General features: G+C 39.7%; 1 protein-coding gene and 2 long non-coding RNA genes across 4 annotated transcripts; 1 reads left to right on the top strand and 2 right to left on the bottom strand.

Moving 5' to 3' along the window:
• Window positions 1–29: 29 nt before the first annotated feature.
• On the top strand, window positions 30–12,853 carry GPX7 (glutathione peroxidase 7). 2 transcript variants are annotated; one of them, XM_064665230.1, is made up of 4 exons: window positions 30–1,145; window positions 3,389–3,864; window positions 10,241–10,502; window positions 12,281–12,853. In XM_064665230.1, exons 2-4 carry the CDS (start codon window positions 3,658–3,660, stop codon window positions 12,442–12,444), a joined length of 633 nt encoding a protein of 210 aa, XP_064521300.1. In that variant the 5' UTR covers window positions 30–1,145; window positions 3,389–3,657; the 3' UTR covers window positions 12,445–12,853. The 2 variants fall into 2 exon arrangements, with proteins under 2 accessions (XP_064521300.1, XP_064521301.1); XM_064665231.1 differs by having other exon boundaries at window positions 2,891–3,864.
• Window positions 3,842–5,234, bottom strand: LOC135419114 (uncharacterized). The gene is made up of 3 exons (XR_010432827.1): window positions 5,140–5,234; window positions 4,896–5,027; window positions 3,842–3,922 (listed from the first exon to the last, which is right to left on the bottom strand). It is a non-coding gene; the product is annotated as an uncharacterized LOC135419114 (long non-coding RNA).
• LOC135419115 (uncharacterized) lies at window positions 5,597–21,057 on the bottom strand. Its single transcript, XR_010432828.1, has 3 exons — window positions 20,279–21,057; window positions 8,877–15,422; window positions 5,597–5,685 (listed from the first exon to the last, which is right to left on the bottom strand). It is a non-coding gene; the product is annotated as an uncharacterized LOC135419115 (long non-coding RNA).
• Window positions 21,058–22,186: the final 1,129 nt, after the last annotated feature.

The following is a 22,186-nucleotide window of genomic DNA, read 5'->3' as shown; positions in this document are numbered from 1 at the left end:
CCCGGGGGCGGTGGCGCTGAGGGCGGCGGCGGCTGACAACGACCCGACCCGGCCCGGGGGGACCCCCGGCAGCCAGGGGAGCCTCCTGCTGCCTTAGAACTCCCCCTTGGCTGAGGGGCTGACGCGCCCCGCTCCCCAACACTCCCGGCGTTCAGGGCCTCCCTCCCCCAGTGCTACAGCAGCAAGCGGGGATGAGGGAATACGCGGAATAAGCAGCACGGTTTTTTCTTAATCCCCCCCAACAGCCATCCTAATTTCCCCCCTCCTTTTCTCAGCCCAGGCCTCTCCTTACGCATAAAATCATCAAGGTTGGAAGAGACCTTTAAGATCACCCAGTCCAACCATCCACCCAGCGCTGCCACTGTAACCCTTAAAGCACTGAACCACATCATCCAGCGCCACATCCAGGCGCCTCCTAAACACCTCCAGGGACCTCCCTGGGCAACCATTCCAATGCCTGATCATCCTAACAGTGACATTTTTTTTCCTAATAACTAATCTGAATCTGCCGTCTCAGTTTAAGGCCATTTCCTCTCATCCTCTCACTGCAGGCACGGTAGAAGAGACCGGCCCCTCACCACAATCTCCTGTCAGGTGGTTGTAGAGAGCGATGAGGCACCTGCACCCCCAGGCCCCGTGGACCTGGGTTAGGGCTCCACGGAGCCCCACGCCACAGCCCCGGCCTTGCTGTCCCCTTCCCCAGGGATTCCCCTTCTCTTCCCCTCCTCTCCAGTCGATGGAGAAGGGCAGGTATGCCCCGGGGACACTGGGGAAGTGGCTCCAGGCTCCCCGACCTTGGCTACGGAGCTGGCCCCGGCAGCAGCCCGGGACAGCAGCTTGGCCAGCACGTCTGCTGGCAGTCTGCAGGTCTCCAGAGAGAAGAGCCAGCCTGCCAGCTCTTAGCAGCGCTGGACGGTGACCTAAAGGCACTGGCAAGTGCTTGTCTGAAGCAAATCCCTCTGTGAGCCACTACTACCCCTTTTTGGCACTGAAATGCCATGTTGGCACTTGAGGCTAAGGAGGCCTTTCCAGAAAAACAAGGCATGTAAAAGATTAGTCTTGAACTACTATAGGGGTTCAAAGGAAAGTATTAAAAATAACAAGAACAGGAGTGCTGGAAACACTGCCTCAGGGAGTATGTGCAGGTAAACAAAAGTTGCAAAATCTGTAATACTGGATTCTATAAATACTGACGATTCATACTTCTGAATGTATTGTGAAGTCAGCACAATCCTGACTAGGGGTAACGTGCTATTTTTTTGGTTCACTTGAAGTTCACACTTTACAAAATTAGGACTGGATAACTCAGGGATGTACTACAGAGGTTTCACCTTCAGGAACGTGAGCCAGGTCAGTCCAGGGCAGCAATGACAGAAACAGCAGTGCTGCCCTGGGGCCAGCTCAGGTTAACTGGGTGGTGGTTTCAGCCAGTCCTGTTTGACAAAGATTTTTATTAGGTTTCATAGGTCAAAGAGTAAATTGCAAAAGTAACCTAATTATACTTGCTGCTGGATACAGTCCTCCTAGATCAACATTTAGACATGCTAGTGAGCAAACACACACCAGTTTGCAAACCTGACTAGCATATTTCCTTCAAATAGTTGGAAAGACTTTAATATGAAATGTTAGTGCAGTTTGGCTCTGAAAACTTGAACCATTTATAAAGCCAGGAGTCTTTGACATAGTTCCTCTCTGTGTTCAGGAACAATGCTTCCTTCTTTGCTGATGTTAAAGAATGTTTTATTGCAGGGAGCAGTATAGAAACATGGCAGTAAAAGAGGAAGCTGAGTTCTACTGCCAGTTGGCAGTAGAATTTAAAGAATTATTTAAAGAATTCCCAATTCAGTGCCAGTGATCAAAACCTTTTAGTTTCTGGGCTCAGTTTGTAGGACAAAATAGAATCCCAAAAGCCACTAAATTTTATCTAGAAATCAGAGACAATAGACATACAGCTGTAGGAAGCAGATTTTATGAAGTCCCTTTCCAGAGCACAACTTGCTTATCTCCTGTTGCAGTATGACACCTCATTTTCAGTCCCATACCCAAAGTACTATAACATTATGCCTAAAAAATGTAGAGGTGTATTGTAGATTTCTTTTTCATTTTCTGGCCAAAAAATGCTGTTGATCACCATTGGAATGATTTTTAAAAATTATCTTTAGGATTTACCAGGTTTTTAACATCTATTTAAATGTATCTACTGCATTAAGGCCCTGTTCTCTGTCTCTAGCTGTGTTGGAAGAAACTCTAAAACTTCTTAGATAATTTCCTTATCAAATGAGGAAATCATACTTGACTGTCATCTCAAGGATAGGTTTCTGGTCAATACTACAGCCAGGAAACTTTACAGAAAGATAGAACTTATCTGTGAAGAACTTCAGGTTCTTAGCAACTGTATCTTCCCAGCATAGTACAAGATTTTCTATCTATATATTTTTGTAGCATATTACATTGTTTCTTGATGTTGGATGTCTACTTAAGCTGAAATACATAACAAAGATGTGAAAATCTGAAATGCTTAAAAACTATAATTAAATTTGTCAACTAGCTATACATGTCTTCTTCACTTACAGTAATGCCAGTCATGCTTGAATTACCTAAGCAAATTTAATCAAAATGTCAAAGATCTACCAAAACTCAGTTAAAAAAAGAAAATAAATCACCAAGTGAGATGACAAAATGTAATTTGCTCTTCAAAAGATAAATTTCCAATATGCCTTGGAGGTTCTACTTAATTGTTTTCTGTAAATCGCTGCATTTTGCTTTTCTTTGCCAAGAACTATCAGAATCCCAGCCATGGGTGACCAGTTTCTTGGGCCAAGAAAAAATCAATGACCATTTAATGCTTTCTATTGTTGATACTTTATATGTCCAAATCCTTTTCTTCCAGCAGGCATAGGAGCAAAATTGTACAGATGGCAGTTTTTTGTTGCAGGCAACCCAAGAATGACATCAGTGCACTGAAGCAGTGTTTTGGTTCTGCATGTCTGAAAACTTTGGTACCAAATTCAGTTCCTGATCCTTAATGCCTCCTTCTTGCTTAAAAACCCTTTGGTAATGTTGTTTCCCCCATACCACACTGTAGGACCAGTATTGTGGCCACTCACTCCTCCCTAAACAGGAGCTTGTAAAGATGAATGTCCTGCAGGCCTGGTTCATGGGGTGGTGTTCCATGTGATGTTCTGCACAGAGTGTTTGTAGTTCTGGGTTTGCTGACTGTAAGCTGGGACTCTTGTTCAGAGCACTCACGTCAGTAACCAATAGCAACCAAGCCATTGGTATCCTTTGACATTACACCGTAGTTACCAGATGCTATACTTAGTACACTAAAAAAAGGCACTTGCAAATCTGTCAAAAATCATAACAACTCTATCCCTTATTTTCCCAGGACGTAGTTAAAGCAGGAACTTTAAATCTGACTGGATTCCACAGACTGTTCTCGAGCCGACCAGTACTTTAAAACCACGTACAGTACTCAATGCACCACTGCCACCATGCAATGCTCCATGTCAGAGTGCGTGGATCCTCCATAAATCCATCCTGCTGAGGTTTGGTGTGGACAGAGCTTGAGGAGTGCTGCAAAAGGCCGATTTGCAGCAGCCGGTCCTTTGCGGCGGCGCTGTGCCGGGCCGGGCAGAGCGGCGGCGGCCGTGCAGCATGCTGGATCCGGAGGGCAGTGTGGAGCATCAGCCTTCCCCTTCCTTCCCCAAACTCCTGCTCATCCCTCTAGCCATGCTCCTCGCAATTGCAGCGCTCCTGCTCTTAGCCTTTTCCGCCACGCGGCAGAAAGAGCCTGATTTTTACACTTTCAAAGTTGTAAACATCAGGGGCAAGTTAGTCTCCCTGGAGAAGTACAGGGGCTCGGTAAGTCCCGCGGTGCTGGGCTCTGGCCCAGGCTCACTAACAGCCAGTCCTTGCATGTCTGCGGGGCGAGAGGAGGGGGGAGAGAGCACAGAAACTTGGGGCACAGTCTCGTGTAGGTCTGGGTTTATCACTCTTTATCTCACCACTCTAACTGAGGGCAGTGCTGCCTGCATGCTGCCTGGGTGCCGCTTCCCACGTCTCTGCACTCCTGTTTAGCGATGATATCTAGTTAATACAGGCTCCTTCTCAATAAATGTTTGCAGTCTAACCCCTGTGTGTGTCTGCGTCTTCTCCCGGGGCAGGCGGCTGCTGCCTGTAGACGTGGCAGGCAGGGAATGCTCCCCGCCTGCCGTTCCTGCAGCAGGATGGATTGCACTGGATCGTGGCTGTTCACTTGGAAGCTCAGGAAGTTTGTGTCTTTGTGTAACTTACTTTTGGAGCTTATTTCTGCCTTTTAACCGCATGACTTCTTGTATATTATTTTTACTTAAATCCCATTCCTTTTTAATGTTGTACATTGAAAAGAAAGGGATTTAGTCAATGGCTAATGGAGTAAACAGATTTCACGGTAGTTAGTGAAAACGTGAGAGACATTATAGAGTAGTTATTGTAATATCAGAGTATAATGAAATTGTAACATCATGCTATTCCTCTTTCACTTTTTAGTGCGTGAAGAAGGGCATGTAGACACACATATACTTTATGATGTCTTTTAAATTTTATTTACATATTACTTTAAGGAGTTTTAGGCAGAGCTTTCCATGCTATTTTAAAACAGTGTCCTTGACTATACTGTGATTTTATTTTAGTTTAGTTAATTTAGTTTTTCAGTGGTTTGATCATCTAGAAAAGATGGTCAGTACCTATGGAAGAGTGATAAGGGAATTTGGCACACCGAAGGCTTAATACTATAAGCTCTTATGGCCCCACTCACAAGTTACAGAAGCTAAAATCAACATAAATCCCACAAGTGCCCCCTTTAGCACTCAAGTGACACATCAGTGACACTTGCAGGCAGTCCAACAGCTTACCTGCTGCTCAGAAAGGCACCACCTCTTCTCGCTTTTGCCCTTAATGTCCAGTATTGTGTTTTCACCTTCCTTTTCCCCTCCTCAGGTGCTTCACTGAGGTGTCTGAGCTCACTAGTGCACAGCAGCAGGTCACTGAAACATTGGCAGATAGACAGAGAAGGCATATGGGGAGATGCACATTTTCCTGAGCTCAGCAGAAAGGGATACTGGTGGAGTTGGAACAAATGACGGGACTGAATCTTACCTGGTCAAAGTTCTCATCTCCCTCCATGCACAATTCAGATACAGCAGAACTGGTCCCATGCCCACTCCAATATCTCAAGTGGAAAAAAACATAGAAGCTGTTTAATATTGAGCAATATTTGTGCTTTTTTAACCAGTTCCTTCCAAAGGCTCTGTCAATAAATCCTGCTACTGGGGCATGTTTTGTCTGCAGGTCATTGCAAATCTGAATAAGCAAGTACCACCTGTAGCTTCTCTACCTTGGGGCCAGAATCCACATAGAAAGGAGTTAAGGGGGAACTCAGAATTCCTTACAGAGAGCTGTGGGTGTTCATCCCCCCTGGAACAAGCTGCAGAGCCTAATTTGGAATCTTATGAACAGGAAGTTGGAGGGGTGTGCCTGTATCCCAGTGCTATGATTCCAGGCCATCCTTGAGGCGTGACTGGTTTCGTAAGGGAGAGTTCTAGATCTGTACCTTGGGAGAGGGAACAGCATTGATGAATGGTATTCCTTGATCTCTGCTAGGCCACATGGAATAGTTGATTCCAAAAAGGTGATGACCAGCTTCTGTGTGGATAAAAAGATTTACATTCAGAAATCCTATTGATGTTCAGGCCAGCTGCTCTTTGATAATGCACGAGCACCATTTTAAAGAAAATTGCAGCAATAAAACACATCCCTTTCTGTCATTATGTTGTCAGAACTCAGTATCAAGATAGAAAAAGGTTAATTAAAACTCCCATTTATTTCTTAAAATAAACTTGCTTAAATCTGCAGTTAAATAAGTAGTGTTAAGGCGTAGGTTTATCATAATATTTTAAAGCTATTAAAAGCAAATAATATTAAAGTACTACGTGTGTGCTGGTGGTGTTCTAAAGAAAGTGAGTCACTAGTTACCTCCTGGAACAATTGTCTGCTAATTGCCAAACCAGCTTTTAACAGCCTTAAGCCTTCTAGCAGATGTAGAGAAGACATTTTCTTCAATTCAGTCACTCAACTAATTTATTTAAATTGCTACCTAATTGGTAGTCAAGAAAATAACCGGGAATTGAAAAAATCCAAAAGCTTCCAGACTACAAAAAAAAAAAAAAAGTGTGCTAATTCTAAAAACACAAAAGCTGTGCTAAGTATAAACAATCAGTGCAATTCATGACTTGCAGAATCTTTCTTCAATAACTCATTATTAATATAAATTTTTGCACATTCAGATCACTGAAACAATTTTTTCCTAGTACCGATTGATATTATATCAATTTCTATTTGAGTTCATCTTAATAAAAAAGTACCCTCTGTTATATAGTATAGAAGAAATAGACTAACAATTATGCAATAACAAAATTAAATATATCAGAGAACAATTTGTTGTTTTTTTCTGAAATAAATGTGCACAGACATAATCTCCCCTTTAATAAAAATACTGAAAATATGTAAGGGAGTACTCCCTTTCTATGGGGGTATTATATTGCCAGAATGCTAAAAATTTGGCATATGTGCTACAAAATCAGGTATTGTGTGACATGTACCTGGAAGCCAAGACAGGAATGACTATAACAACTGAGAAAAGAGTATCATGAGTGGAATAGACCCCCAAACTGTCTGGTTTACTGTGTTATGGGAGAAGACCGTGGTTTTTCCGGGCTTCTATACTGATGTTGACCCCTCTACATTAAAAATGAGGGGCAGTGATATGTGGCTGGACAAGAATCAAGAGGATCCAAACAAGCTCAGTTTTCTGTCTAACCTATCTCCCTACCTAATTCAAGAATCTTATCTTTCATTTTATGATCTGAATCAGATATGCTGTAAGATATATTCTTACCAAAAATAGCGCCTATCTGGGAGTCAGAACTCCCAAGCATCAACTGTTCTCTGCTGGTTTTGTACCTGTCTTTGATATAATAGTCCCAAGCTACCCCAGAGCTGAGGACAGTGTGCTGGGGTGGAATTAAGCAGCGTCAGTGCAGTGCCTTTGGAAATCCTGAACCAAAGGTACTATAATCACGTAAAAGCATCAGGCACTATAACTACCTAAGTATTATTTTACTATTGGAAGTAATGCCAGGCACTTTGGATCAGAGCTCCCTGCAGTCTGAGTGTGTGTATTACTGAGTGTGGGTAAATGCAGAGAACAGCATTTAATTACTGCACAAATACTGCTCTCTTTTCCGTGGAGGTAACAGCTCTGTGAGTTGGTGTAAGCTGACTCTTATGGCTCAGATGGAGCCAGTTAAGAATCTCCAGGTCTAAAAACCCTGCTGAAAGATCCACAAAGGGTTACTTGAAGATGAGACCAGACTCATAAATCTGTTCAGGGACCATTCCCTCACGGAGGCACCTTGGTGTAAACATCAAGTAAACCAGGAAGTCTTTTTGCAGTGTTAAATAAATGAGTTCACTACTAGAATGCCTGGGTTTTCTAAGCAAAGGGAAAGACAGGATAGTGTTAAGAGGTCAGACAAGAGCTAATAGAGAATTCAGCTTAAATGAAATGATTTTTGTGAGGTCCATGATGAACTGTTTGCACTGCACACTAGGTGGTGTGCTTGACCTGCACTCTCAAGAGCCTAAAGTCAAGCATATTGAACTTAATTTAAAGCATTAATAGTTGTAAGAAGTCAAAGTACAGCCTCTACATGAGAACAAAAAGAGTGACTGTTATTTATTAAAAATAAAATATAGACCAAAAAATCATCACATTTAATCACTTCTAGTACCAGACACTTGAAAGATTACTTGGTAAAGGTTTTTAAAGAATAATTTCAAATGTTCCTTATGAAATACCAATAAATCCTGCAAGTTTTGATTACATGTGTTAGTTACACTTTTAGGAGGTTTGCACTATTAAATTATGGAGTTCAGTAGTGGAGAATTCAGTTACAAGGAGAGCATTTTTCTAAGGAAAAAGAAGCATAATGTGTTTGCTATACAAAAAAATGCTGTGTGTAGTTTCCTTCTATTTTGTGGGAAGTTGTCTGGAAGTTTGCACTATTTGTGCCGTGAGCTCTCAAGCCTTTCACCACCATGCCAAATAATCACTGATTTTAAACAGCTGTAAATTAAAATTGATTCTTTTTGAGTAAATTCTTTCAAGCCCTCTTTTTGCTTAAAATCAAGCAAAAGTTATAAAAGTTTGATTGTTTTCATCTTTCATATCTGTTTTAATATGAACACAATGCCTACTCAAGCTTATTCCCCTAAACCTCCAATGATAAATTCTTACATTTCCACACTATTTGGGATAAAGTACCAATAGATGTGAATACAATAAGGTATATGAATACTCCTGCATCATGAAAATGGCAAGCCTTAAACTATATTTTAGAAAGCTTTTAAAATTTCATATGAAAGAGCTACATGTGACTTCAACTCTTAGTGGTACAATTTATCTTTACTTCATACTAAACTACAGTTATCACTATGCTTGGTAAATCAGATTATTTGAAAGGAACAGAATTGCCAATAGTTATTTTTTGTGGCCAATATATAAGTTCTATTTGAAATGCTGACAGTCTGCAACAGGAATTCATCATAAAATTATTATATCTTCTCTCAAAAAAATCTACTTATCGAGTGTTTTAGGAAACTGAATTTAAAATTTCAGGCAGAGCTTTTAAATACCTGAATGAAAGTGATGCTTTGGGGGTTGGCTGGGTGGCTGCAGGTCATATTTCATATGCAAGTGTCCAGGGAGTGCTTGGATTGTGTTCTGTTGACACCACACCACAAAGATTACACCAATTTGTGTTTTGTGAGATTACCTGTCTTCCAGGGAGAACAGTGCCATTCCAAAACCACTTTAAATTCAGGAGCTGGACCTTGTGAGTCCCTTCCAACTCAGGATATTCTATGATTCTCTATAGCAATATACCTACACAAGGTAGAAAACACAAAGTAAGTGTTAATGTAAGAAATTATAAACACCAACATCCCATTACCTTTTTCTTTACTCATTCCTACCCCTTCCAGGCCTTTCATTTTATGATCCCATACCTTACCCAGCTAAAGGCTTTTATAAGCCAGTTTGTTTTCTGGCCTTAAAACTCCTATTTACATGTAGTTATTTATTTTTTGTATACTATAATTTCTTTGACACACCTCATTTCCCTAAATACTTTTATATTCTATATGAAAGTATTAGAATGGACTCAATTTATGTAGGATGAGCAGCAACTCACACTTACAAAATTTGTGAGAGTAATAAGAACTATGTCTAATAATAAATCCCAAAAGTTATTTAAGGATAAAATATCTCGAAAACCAATGGAAAATTCCTCAAAGCTTTGAGAAACTGTAATATGTGTCAGTTCAGGGTGAGGTCACTTATTTTCTCCAACAAATTCTTGGTGGAACCTGTTCCACACGTGCCTTTATTTTCCTGTGGTGCTCACCTGTGTGTGATACCTTCCTCCAGCTGGATCTGCCTGTTGGTAATATCTGAATGACACCATGTGCACAGGTTGGACATGATCCACCACAGGAAAGATCTTAGAGGATAGTGGGCAGTCTTCACTTCTTGGAATCTCTAATTGAGGCAGTAAATTTTTGTGAAAAAAACTGTTGTCATTTTGTCTCAACTGAGTAGATTTACTCCAGAAATGGTGGAAGATTTTGCAGCCCATTCTGCACAGACCAACCCAAAATCCTGTAATTGCTTCTATTAACTTCCAGGTCATTTAACTAGCAATGATAAATGGATCAGCCAGTTCTGTATGGGTACTAAATTCTGCACAGGGAAAGATGATGCAGAGCAGATGTTTCACAACAGATAAATAAAAAACAAAAAATACATTGGTTTGCAAGTTTCTTTCATGCAACTTGGTCTATCATAGCTGAATGGGCACTTCTTGAATATGCTTAGAAACTATCCAAAGGGCAGAATGGAGAAATATAGATTCTCTGAAAACTAAGATTGCTTAGAAGTTTATTGATTATTTTCATCGTTGCCAAGTAGGAATACATGAAAGAAATATTAAATGTTCCTATTGTTAACAAAACTCGATGTAGTTTCAAATATGTATTCAGTCACAGTTCTTTAGACATTCTTTCTTTTTTTAAATAATCTGCATCCCAGCCTACCTGCTGGAAAGCTGACATGTCAGCACATTTTTCAATCTCTTTTCAGGTGTCACTGGTTGTCAACGTTGCAAGCGAGTGTGGGTACACAGACAGCCACTACAAGGCCTTACAGCAGCTACAGAGGGACCTGGGCCCCTACCATTTCAATGTGCTGGCCTTCCCCTGCAACCAGTTTGGGCAGCAAGAACCAGACACCAACAGAGAAATCGAGAGTTTTGCGCGAAAGACTTACGGTGCCTCCTTTCCCATGTTCAGCAAAACCACAGTCAGCGGGGCTGGAGCAATTCCTGCCTTCAAGTACTTAATTGGTGAGTAATCCGGAACACTGGAGGGTTGTTTCTTCAGTGTAGAATTCCTCTGATACAAAATAACATTTGACAGAAAAAAGATCCCTATGATTGTGTTCCCAGAGTTGGCAGGCTCAAAGAGGTCAGAAGTCACGTAGCCCTTCTCGCACAAGGCAGGATTTCTCTCTGTCACCTCTGACAGCTTTGTCTTACCTTCTAAAAAGATCTCCAGAGGTGAGGACACATCAATAACAGTTGTCCTGTAAAAGCTCATCTAATAGACCTCTACATAGGATACAGATTTTGAAATATTCCCCTGTATACATCCAACACCTGACCTTCCGTTTTCTACTTTGCAGCCTTGTAAGTGCTCCTCCTGTGACAGGAGTGCTGCAGGCTGGATTTATAAGATTCATCTCAAGAGATGTAGCATAAGTGGAAGCAAAGCACCTCATAATTTACTTCAGCAATCAGAAAGTGAAACTGGGCACTAAAGGATGTCCTTGAATACTCCCTTCCTCATTCCTCCCCAAGTGTTGGAATAGCCATGTCCAGTTCTGCCAGTTCCAGTCTGCTTTATAGCACTGAGACCTGAAGAGCTTTGCAGGTCCTTAGCACCAGCTGACAAAATACACTGTAAGGCAGGATATTCTTTATCAAGGCACTATTTTTCTTGCACTGAACAAACGCTCTAAATACCATTTAAATGCTAAATTAAAATGTCAGTCAACCCAACGTGAAGGAAATGTCTTCCAACAATGAAATAAAATAAAGCCCAGTGTGACACAGAATTCCTTGAGCTCCCTCCTGCTGCTGTTTCTCTGCAGTGTTTGCCCACATACCACTGAATTTAAATGAGTAGTGATAATATTTGTGACTGTCCCAAGCACACCTCCTTCCAGGTGTCTGTGATGGATCTCTCTGCTAGGCAAACTTCCCTTTACTCTTCTTCAGGTCCTTCCGTTTCTGTTTTCCCCAGCAGGGTTGTTCCTGCAGACATCTCACATGAAACTTGCCAAACTTGTGTTTCCCTGTTGTCCCACAGGAAGCAGGAGGCTGCTGGAGGCAGCATTTAAGCAGCACAGTGTAGTCTGGCTGTGTCTTGGTGGTACTTTGAAATATCTTCTAATTCCTCATGAGGTTTTGCTCAATGTATAATCAGTGGAAAAAAGATGCTAATTTGTCTGTAGCATCTGTACTTGTGCTTTTAGTGGGATGAGGTTCCTGTGCTAATTGAAAATCCTGAAAATTTTATTAGTCACGTTGCAGAACAGTGAAGGATAAGAATTCGACTTGTGTAAAATGAGTACGTGGCCAGGGAGGGAAAAAGTAGATGAGGAGTAGGAGGAAACCTGGAACAATTACTGTGTTACTTCATGTAACATTTGTTGAAACAATCTTCTGAAGCACCGGACACTGGGTGCTTTCGGAGGGAAAATTCTGGGTAAGGAAGTGATCAGTCCTGGTACAGCTACACTGTGATGCCAAATACCATTTTCCTATCAAAGTCCACTGTTTCAGGTTTATCTGGGTGGCACAGACACACACATGCCCTCACACACTTTAACACCCATTCTAGTGCTTTCTCCTGTCTGTCTGAAGCTTCCCTGTTCCCATTAGTCTCCGGGGGGCTCCTGTCTAATTAAAACTCCCTGTCTGTCAGAAAATTAATCTTATTCAGTCTGAACTCCCTATTTTACATTCCTCCTTCCTCTGAGAGGGTAGTCATCAAATTGATAGGAACAAATGTCAGGAATTGCCTAATGTGTTTTTCTAATATTTCACTTTTTCGCCTGTAGATTCTACAGGAGAAGAACCAACCTGGAACTTTTGGAAATACCTAGTGGACCCCAATGGGAAAGTAGTAAAGGCCTGGGACTCTACTGTCTCTGTGGAAGAAATAAGACCTCATGTTACAGAACTTGTAAGAAAAATCATCCTGAAGAAGAAAGATGAATTATGACTTTCAAAAATACCAGCATGCCAATTACATCTCTGTTGAGAATTAGGACGGGTCTTTGTCTTTTCACATTCCAAAAGAGAGAATATGGGGAAGGGAAATTAGGACCAGTTGAATCTATAGTCACCATTCTAAGAATGTAGAAAACAGCAAGTTAGCATGGTCTAAGTAATTTAAATTTTTTTCTCCAGCTGAATTCAGTTTGACCTTTCTGGGAAAAAAGAAATTCTCAGTAATTGTTTCTTCCCCAATTCAAGTTATTCATTGTGGATAACACTACAGGAAGTCAGTTAATGTACTTGTAGGAAGAAGACTCAGAATAATGAGAATTTCCTAACTGGGTTCTCACTGATATCTACATTTTTGTTGTTATGTTTTGACACAAACTGAATAAAATAAAGAGTAAAAAGTGCATGATTGACTCAAGGCATGTGCTAAGGAGAGAGACAAACCAGGTACCTTCAGCCCAGGCAGACTTGCATGGATATATGCCTTTCCAATTACCACAGCCAAACATATTTCATTTCATCTGTCTAGAAAGTCAGTTTAGAAGGGCATTGGGGAAATACATCTATTAAATAGAAATGGAAGAAATATGAAGACAAAGTCTCTTTAAAAATTCTCCACAAACTATGGGAAGAATTTCTATATTTTTTCACCAAGTAAAGATTACCAGATGATATTTAAATAGTCATTTGAACATCTGTAGGACCAGAGCCTATAAGAAATGGCTGTTTCTTTCTTCTGAGAGCATTTTTTCTTAGAATTACTCTCACTCATAAAACTCTCATAAAACTGATGTTAAATTTATTTTACAATTTATGACACCATCTAATTTTGCTGCATGTACAGACAAACATTAGACAATCGACATCTTTTCCATGGAGTTAATTTTTGCAAATATTTAATTCTTACATAATGTTACCTAGTTTAATACCACATTTATGTTACAAATTATTAATGTCACCTTTTCAGGCATCTGCTCAGCTCTCAGCCTGCAGAACTCCTTAGCTCACACTAAAATAATAACATCAACAATTGCAGCCTCATTGTTCCTTGACAGAAACCTTTTGAAAATCTTGTCAGATGAACTCTTTGTGTCTTGACAAAAACACAATGTTCCCATGCTCTTAACCCCAGGATGCTTTAAGAAGACTCTAGTCTTGTCCAATTGCAGTATTATTGACAAGTGAAAGCTTTTTTCTGCTTTTTAATGTTTTTTCAGGTAGCACAAACAATGTTTGTCCATACAGTTGTCAGGGCCCAAGTGTACAAATAAGCCCTAATTGACCTGACCACAGTAAGGACTTTTTCCAAGTCATCACTGCCATTAAAGCTCTTCAGTGTCCAAACAGGCTCTAGGGGAAATCAAAGGCAAGTACTGTGGCCTGCACTGGTTTGCAGAACAAGAGGGGAAAGAAGAGACATTCTGTGGAGCTGTCTAAGGAAGTAAGAGCTTGAGGTACTTTAGGATTTCCAGAAAGACCGTGAAGGGCAGAGATTGTACTGGACAAAACAATCTCAAATTGCCTGAAAGAAGCTGAGAGTGAGGTTGTTTAGTTTTTAGTGAAAAAAAAAAAGGGAGGCATGTGGAAGAGAGAATAAAAGGAAGAAGTAACAGAAGAACAAAAGAAAAAAAGATATCAAGTGAAAAGGAAGAAATGAGAAGGAAATGAAAAGACAGTTTGCAGCCAAAGAATCTTTGGGACAAATGGGGCATAGAAATGTTCCAGTCTGAACATTGATACTAATGAGTACGTTCCAAGCTATATCAGCTACTTCTCACTTGAACTGTAACTTAAGAGTGCAGGAAATTGGTGCTTGTGGCAGTGAATGTCTGTATTTTCCTCTTCTGATGGTGAGGAAAGTGAACTCTATGGTTGATTCAGTCATTTAGTCTATTCTTACAGGGATCACTCTAAGACAATGGTTGCTAAGGATATCACATAGAGAGGAAAATCAGATTCAGCTGATGCTGTGCTGGGATAGAGAACCCAGCTGCTACAAAAGAAACTCTTTATTATCCATAGACTGTTTTTCTCTGTCCCTTGATATTGATACAGAGCCCCAGCATTCTGTTAGCAAGTGCTGCAGGGCTCAAAGTTTTCCCCTTAAGAAGTATGGTTCTGTTTTATAACTGAAGCCTGGACGAGCCCAGACCAGGCTTTTAAAAACTTTTTAGGCCCTTTCTATTTCAATTTTGTGTGTCCAACTTCAAACAGAACTCTGGATTTACATAGAAACAATCTCCCATTCTCCACCAGACAAATTTTACTAGTCTAAAGAGATGCAATGGCAAGAATCAGTTGGAAAGGTTTTATACTATATGGACAAATATTGTTTGTGCTGCTTTTAAAGGCATTACAAAGCACAAAAAAGCTTTCACTTGTCAATAATACTGCAATTGGACAAGACTAGAGTCTTCTTAAAGTATCCTGGGGTTAAGAGCATGGGAACATTGTGCTTTTGTCAAGACACAAAGAGTTCTTCTGACAAGATTTTCAAAGGGTTTCTGTCAAGGAACAACGAGGCTGCAATTGTTGGTGTTCTTACTTCAGCAGGAGCTAAGGAGCTGTGCAGTCTGAGCAGATGCCTGAGTGCAAGGAATAACTCCAGACTGGTGACTGTTAGAACTGAGGCTCTTACCAGTTTGGCCATTTGAAGAGAACTAAGGTAAGTATTACATATGCAAGCCACGAACAACAGCAAATGTGAACAGGCACATGATTTTAAGCACATACCTACTCTTTCAGAGGTTAAAAGAGTTGTTTTCATGATTAAATTAAGCACACGGCACATATTCCATTCTTTGTTGCACTAAATCAGTTTGTAGAACAAAGGCTTTGGTCTTTTAATCAAAGTTATGGAGTAGAAGTAAATCTTCTCAGTTGTAGATTAATTCCTCTCTAGTCATGCTCCAAGTCCTTTAGGACTTCCTGCTCAGAAGACTTGCAAATTACACTGCACTGGGTTAGATTTTTCTGTTGAGATTGGACAGAGAGCATGCAGAGATCAGAAATGACTTTCTTTGCCTCATGAGTTCCAACACTGTTTTAATCTGACAGGGAGATCCCCTACAGCAAGTCCTGAAACCTGTAAACCAGCTCTGAATATTTAGCATGAAACATTTTTCCTTGCCACTTATCTATTTTGTAGAGACAATATCAGTGTGCATTAACAGCTGAGCACATTGATGCACGGAAAGCAATTACCTTGATCACCTAAGACTTGGTCTCCTACAGTTTGCAACTTTAAAGGTGTAAATTCTTGGCATGTTGATTTAAAACATAAACTAAGCACCCTGACATGACTGTGTGCAGCCACGTGCCCCCTGTGACAATGCCACAGGGAGAAGAAATAACTTTAAAGCCTGACTATAAGTTTAAAGTTAGACTGGGCTCTTTTGATCTTTCAAAACTTTGTCTCATAAAGAAGGTAAAATCAGCCCTACGTGTATTCAAAGCTCTGTTTGAAATGGAATGTGCTCCATTGATACAGAGCAATTGAATGAAGTGATAGAGAGGGGTTTAACCCCCTTTTTTCGGCATTATAAGGAGAACAAAACCAAATATCCTCATTATCCTTACAGCCACATCTGGTATTTTAGTTATATACCAGGGACATTTCACTTGAATTTCTATTGTGATTTTAGTCAGAAATCCCAGTGGCAAATCAGACACAATTTTTCAGTTTATCCCATCCAACACATCAGCAACTCATTCAATAAGTTGCTGACCATAGTCAGGACTTTCAGAAGACTGTACATCCCTTTGGTTAAGCAAACAAATTTGATGCTGTCTTCAATTATTAGATCAGCCAAATACATTCTCTACACATGTAAATCTATGCTGCACCTTCCCATAGCACCAGATGAAATTTTACAAGCTTCCTTCTGACTCATTCACAGAAAGAATCAAATAAGCAGAGAAATTAGGTGACAATTAACAGATTCTGCAGTAAAAACATCACTGACAAAACACAAAGGTGTTTACAAACCTTTTGATGGATGAGATACTGAAAGCACCAAATTTGAGAACTAGTTCTTAACCATATAAAAGCTCCACAGCACAGAGCAGAAGGAAATCACTGAGCTGTACCCAGCCATCATCTCAAAGGTGATCTAATGCTGTGATCTAATGCTGCACAGCTCATTCCTCTGCCCAGGCAGCTCACTGACACAGTGATGGCCATGGCAGAGGAGGAGAAACAGCAAAACTCAGTTACATCTTTTAAGCCAGCCCTTGGCACAGATGACAGTGGGGCCTGTCCAGTGACAAGGGCTGCCCTTTGCCAGCTGTCTCTGCACAGGAGCTGAATCAGCCCCAAGGAACTTTCCATCCTTAGCCTAGAAAACCTGATCCCAGCTGTCAGTCTACCTAAGAGATAAGAGAGGCTGTTTTATCACAGCACTGCAAGATACCTGCTCCAAAGAAGATCTTCTAAAGTAATTCCAGAAAATGAGAACAGTTGAAGGATCATTTGAGTTTTAAGTAGGCAGACCTGTATTCTGGAAGGTGAGAGGAGGCAGGGAAGTTTTTAAGATGGTTCTGCTGATGGAGAAAAACAGAAAGACTGAAATATGATTGGTTGGAGAACAAACTTTCGTGACACCTGATTTATAAATGCAGTTCTGGGGAACACTTCCCCATCAGACAGGAATTACAGAAATTCCACCTTTAGAGAGCTGTAGTTTCAGCTTCCTTAAGTGAAAGATGCAGTAAGAAAGTTGTTACTGTATTATATAAAATAATCCTCTGGCTTTTTTGTCCCTCTTGCCCCAAAGGCATTGCTCTTTCATAGTTAGTGCTTTAACCTGATTTATATGATAAATCATTATATTTTTATTTATCAAGCAAGTAAATCTGACAATGATGAATAAAGAATAGCTGGCAAGGAAAATATCCATGACCCACAAATTGTTCATCCATCCTTTAAAAAAGGGCACAACAGTCAAATTGTTCTTGTAATGAAAGAGCTTGCTGAATTCCCTGCATAAGTTATAAATCAACCTCTCTAACCCTTAATTAGAGTCACACCACTCATTCTGATTTGTCATTACTTCTATGTTCAAAATACTGTTTATTTTCTTACTGGTATTTTACTGTCCTCTGGAGAGACCACTAACCACTAGAGATATATAGGGAAATGTTTTTCTGCCTTATGAACATTTTACATTTGAAAACTCCTCTTCCAAATCCAGACACAGTATTTTAAGTTTTCAAGGAAAAATAACCCCCAAATCATCAGTTTGGTTAAGCTGAAACATTTAGTTGGACACAATTGATGGGAAATATTTCAAAGCTGATATACATGTTTTCAAACTTTATAAATAAAATATTAAAAACTAAAATAATTTCAAACCAAGAAACAGAATCTAAATGGCAATATAAAGAGCTTTGATGATCTTAAAACTTAGAAAATTGATTTTGTGAATTTTGTCAGAACATTTTTCTGCAGGTTTCAGCTTAGGGAACAGTCTGGATAAAAAAAGTTGACAATTCCTGATATCAAAATGTTCTTTTGAAAAAGTCTTGCTTGCTTCAGAGGCTGCCAATCTATTCTGCCTTTAGCTACACTGAAGTGGACAGGAAGATATCACTGAGTAAAACTGCAATCTCTGAATCATTCAGTTTTATTGAACACTGGGAATTGCAAGACACCATTTCTAGTTGTTAACTGCATGCACAGTAAATGTGCTTGTCAAGCCATTAAGAAACTGGGAAGAAAGAATTTGGTGAAACAGCTTCAAAAACACAAAACATTTCAAAGACCTGACTTAAAAAATAATATCATGTAAATAATCCATGCAGTAAACATGTAATCAACATAATTTTAGTAATTTAAACAGAAGAAAGGACATAACACGGAGGGGGGGGGTTTAAGATTTAAAAAGTTAAGAGAACACTAATAGACAGCCAACTGGCAAGGGATAAACTTCTCCTAACTTTCATGTGGGAAGTTGTGTGCAATAGAAAGGTGTCATTTATGTCCACATGGGAAATTCAGGAGAAATTATTTCAATGCTGGAGGAAGATCATAGAGCAGAAGGATTCTTTTGTTATCAAGCACTACTAAAAAGCTGTGTTACTGCAGGTATGGCAAGTGCATGTATTTTGTCATCTGTCAGGAAATTTCTCTGCCCTGTGAATATTTACTCTGGTCTGATTTAGTTCTCTGTCAATTCTACTTGTCATTTTAAAGTTCACTGCTTTTCTAGCCTTTCACCTCTGACCATTTCTTTTGATTCTTTTCCTGACGTCTCTTTCTGACATAATTAAAGTTGAAGGCCTCACTCCACAAAGTATCACCATACCTATGAAAGAGTATTCTTAAAACATCTGTTAGTAGGTCAAAACACAATAGATGAAAAGAGGAAAAGGAGCTCAGTGGAAGGTGCAATAATTTGAAGTCATTTTATTTTCTCTTTCTTCTGGTTTAGTTCATAATCAGTGTTGATTTTCTCCCTTTCTCTATTAACAGCAGGACAGCAAAGGATAAAAGAGATATTTAGGGTCCCTTTGTTGGCAATGTTTTGAAAGGGGAATCTTGTCAGGATGGAAGAGGATCATTTGGTGCCAGGATTAGATTAGATTTTAGCACAATGGACTACTTTTATGTGGTGGAATAATTCTGGCCATACTTTTGTGCTGTAAAACTCAAAAGATGAGCCTCACCCACCTGTGCTTCTGCTAGAAAAAGCATTCCACCAACACAGCAGAAATTCAGTAGCCTAGTATCAAGGACAACTGAATATCTCTGAATATCTCTCTGAAAGAAATCTTTCATGAGTCTGTCCTAAGATATGCTCCTCCTTAAGTTCTGTACCCAATACACAAGCTCAGTAACTGCTACAGATGGCAAAATCAGTGAACAAACATACCCAAGTCCACTGTGCATCCCAATCTCACAGGGAATACTTGTCTGTGTTTATTTTATATTCTGCAAAACGTAGTTTCTAAGCACTTCAATATTTATTGAAAGTCCTCCTGAAGAATTCCTGTTCAAAATCCCATCTACTGGACTGAAATGCACCTGGTCCTTCCAAATAAGCTGTACTCTGAACTCCCTTTTGGAAACCCAGTGCTTTGTCAAAGGCAACATCATTTTATTCCTCCTTCCAAAAGCATTTTGTGTGCACTAAAGCACTGCATGGGAAAAATCTGCTGCAGATGTCTGCATCATTTGGTGTTCACACTGAGTGCTATCAGTGTTGGACTTGGCTCCCTGCACTGTAAATGCCTCTTTTCTGATACTAAGCATATGAATTAATCAGTCCATAATCTTAATTTCCTCTCATTTAATGGAGTTGAGAATACTATGCAAAATATTTGTGAGTGGACTAATGAGTGAATAAAATAACATCCTATGTGGAGACTGGTTCTTAAAATATAGCATATAATATGAACAGAAGTCATAAATCAAGAAACAAACCATGCTGTGTACCAGCAACAGCTACACAGATGTGCTGGAAGGACCAGGGGTTTAGCATCTATAGAGATCTGGTTTTTTTGTGTGGATTACATTACTAACAGCCAGTTATAAACTCGATTTCTTGTACATCTCTGTTGGCTTGAATGTCAGAAATGCAGGAAATCAGCTGTTCTCAGGAACCAAACTCATCTTGAGCCACAGCAACCAGGGAATAATGAAGTAAAAACCACTTGAAAAAAGTCTCTTGTGCTTCTAGCACGTCACTGTCGATGCAGTTTGGTTACCAGTCTTTGTTCATGTACTTTAGGAGCTTCCAAAATAAGTTAAACCCCCCCTCAATATATACACCAACTCTCATAATTACATATTCCATTTACTGGTCCCCTTTCCTGCTTGCATTAATTACCTGTTGGGAAGAGCAGGATGACGTCTCTGGGACTCGATGGTGACTCATGAAAAAGTGACCTCATGGCAGGGGACTGATTTGGTTACCACTGCTCTAAATACATTTCAGCTCCTGATTTATGAGCTGAATGGTTTGTTTTCTAAAAGGAGCAGACAGTAGCACATTCATTTTTCCCAGAAAAGCAAGGAATGCTCAGCACTCTCCCCCCTGTCAGGCCAGGTTTGCTTTTGCATAGGCTGTAGCAGGGAACCAGCACACTTGGTATTTGTCTTCCTTTTCCACTCTCGTGTGGGAGATGACTACTTTTAAAAGTGTTATTATAATAGTTGGTGCAAGACTTAAATACAAGCACTGAGATGAGATGACACTGCATTATTTTGAAAGAAAGCCCTCAGAGTTCTTCACACCTAATATCATAAAACCACAGAATATCTCTAGTTGGAGGGGACCCATAAAATCATGGAGTCCAACTCCCTGCTCCTCACAGAAGCATCTCATTCACACTCTGCCCAAAACCGTGGAGAATTTCCAGATATAAGGGCTACTTCTGTAGTATAGTTAGGCTTTCAAAATTTCTACACCCAAGAAATGATGGGGAAAGCCTTAAAGGTCAGGAGGATTACCATTTGTGTTTGGCTTTATATAGGATGTTAGCTGTAATTGTTTATACAACCACAGTTCTTGCATCTTTTTCTTCCTCTTTTTTTTTTTTTAAACAAGATCTCAGATCTCCTGAGAACAAATTACAGTAATATAAAACCATTACGGATTTCCTATAGGCATTCTTCTGAAACAGAAAAGAGATTAGAATTTAGAGTGGGAGTTTCTAATGTAAAAATGTCTAGTGTGATAAGAATTCTGAATTTTAGATCTATAATGAGATAAAAATTCAAATTTCCATTGGAATAGGCAGTGCAGGGCCTGTGTCTCTGCCTGAACATTTTGAATGTGAAATTTAAAATGCAATGCAATTATAAAATAGCAACCAGTGAAGCAAATAAAAGAATTATTGAAATTCCATCTTCTTTTATTCTTGTCTTTCTTTACTTTGGTACAAATGCTGATTTAAAGTCAAATAATAAAAAGAAGCATGTAGAATCACATTCATATATGTGCACTCACAGCTCAGAGTTATGGCACTGGTGCTGAAGCAAAGTGGTTTCATGCCATATATATATGTTTACAAAGCTGTGTGTGTGTAAGATGGAAGCATTCTGTACCTTATTCTAAATTTAATCTGTACTGAATGTAATGAGGTTCAAAACAAAATATGAAAATTTTCAGTGAGATGAAAAACAGGAATGTTTGTTACTGATGGAGGAACTAAAGTAATAACAAGGATGGTAAAAGTGGAACATTTTTAGTCAAATACAGTAATAATTATATTCTTTTACTGTAACTTACAGAAACCTCAGAGCACCATGAAAAAGGGCTTGATATTGATCCTATAGATGAAGCAATTAAGCATGTCAGTGCCACCATTTTCCCAAAAGCATGTAAGAAGTTAATGAAAAGCAAAGGACAGAATTTAATCTTCTCCTTCCAAGTCTGTACAGATGTGTCTATCACCTTCAGCTAATCCAACAGGAGAAAGCAAGCTACCACGTAAATCTGAATAATTTGGCAGCAGTTAAAGTGAGAAATAGACAGCAACAAATGAAGTAATTACATTCCCTTCCATAAGACAAACAGCAATACTACTGTAAATTAGGCTAATTTAGCTTGATTCTGCTTTGACTGCTTCTGTTGAGATGTTCATCATGTCTGACAGTGAGCTGCACTGACACATTCCACTTCAGTAGCAACACAGAAACAATTTCTGTCAAAATCCTGGTGTGAATTCCAGGTAGAATGGTGAGAAGATACAATATATCTACAGCTTCATTCAATTCCTAAGAGAATATTTGA

The sequence above is a fragment of the Pseudopipra pipra genome, chromosome 9 (assembly GCF_036250125.1).
Source record: "Pseudopipra pipra isolate bDixPip1 chromosome 9, bDixPip1.hap1, whole genome shotgun sequence".
In the NCBI taxonomy this organism is placed as follows: Eukaryota; Metazoa; Chordata; class Aves; order Passeriformes; family Pipridae; genus Pseudopipra; species Pseudopipra pipra.
Note: the sequence above shows the minus strand (reverse complement) of the source record. Positions and strands in the feature narration are given on the sequence as shown.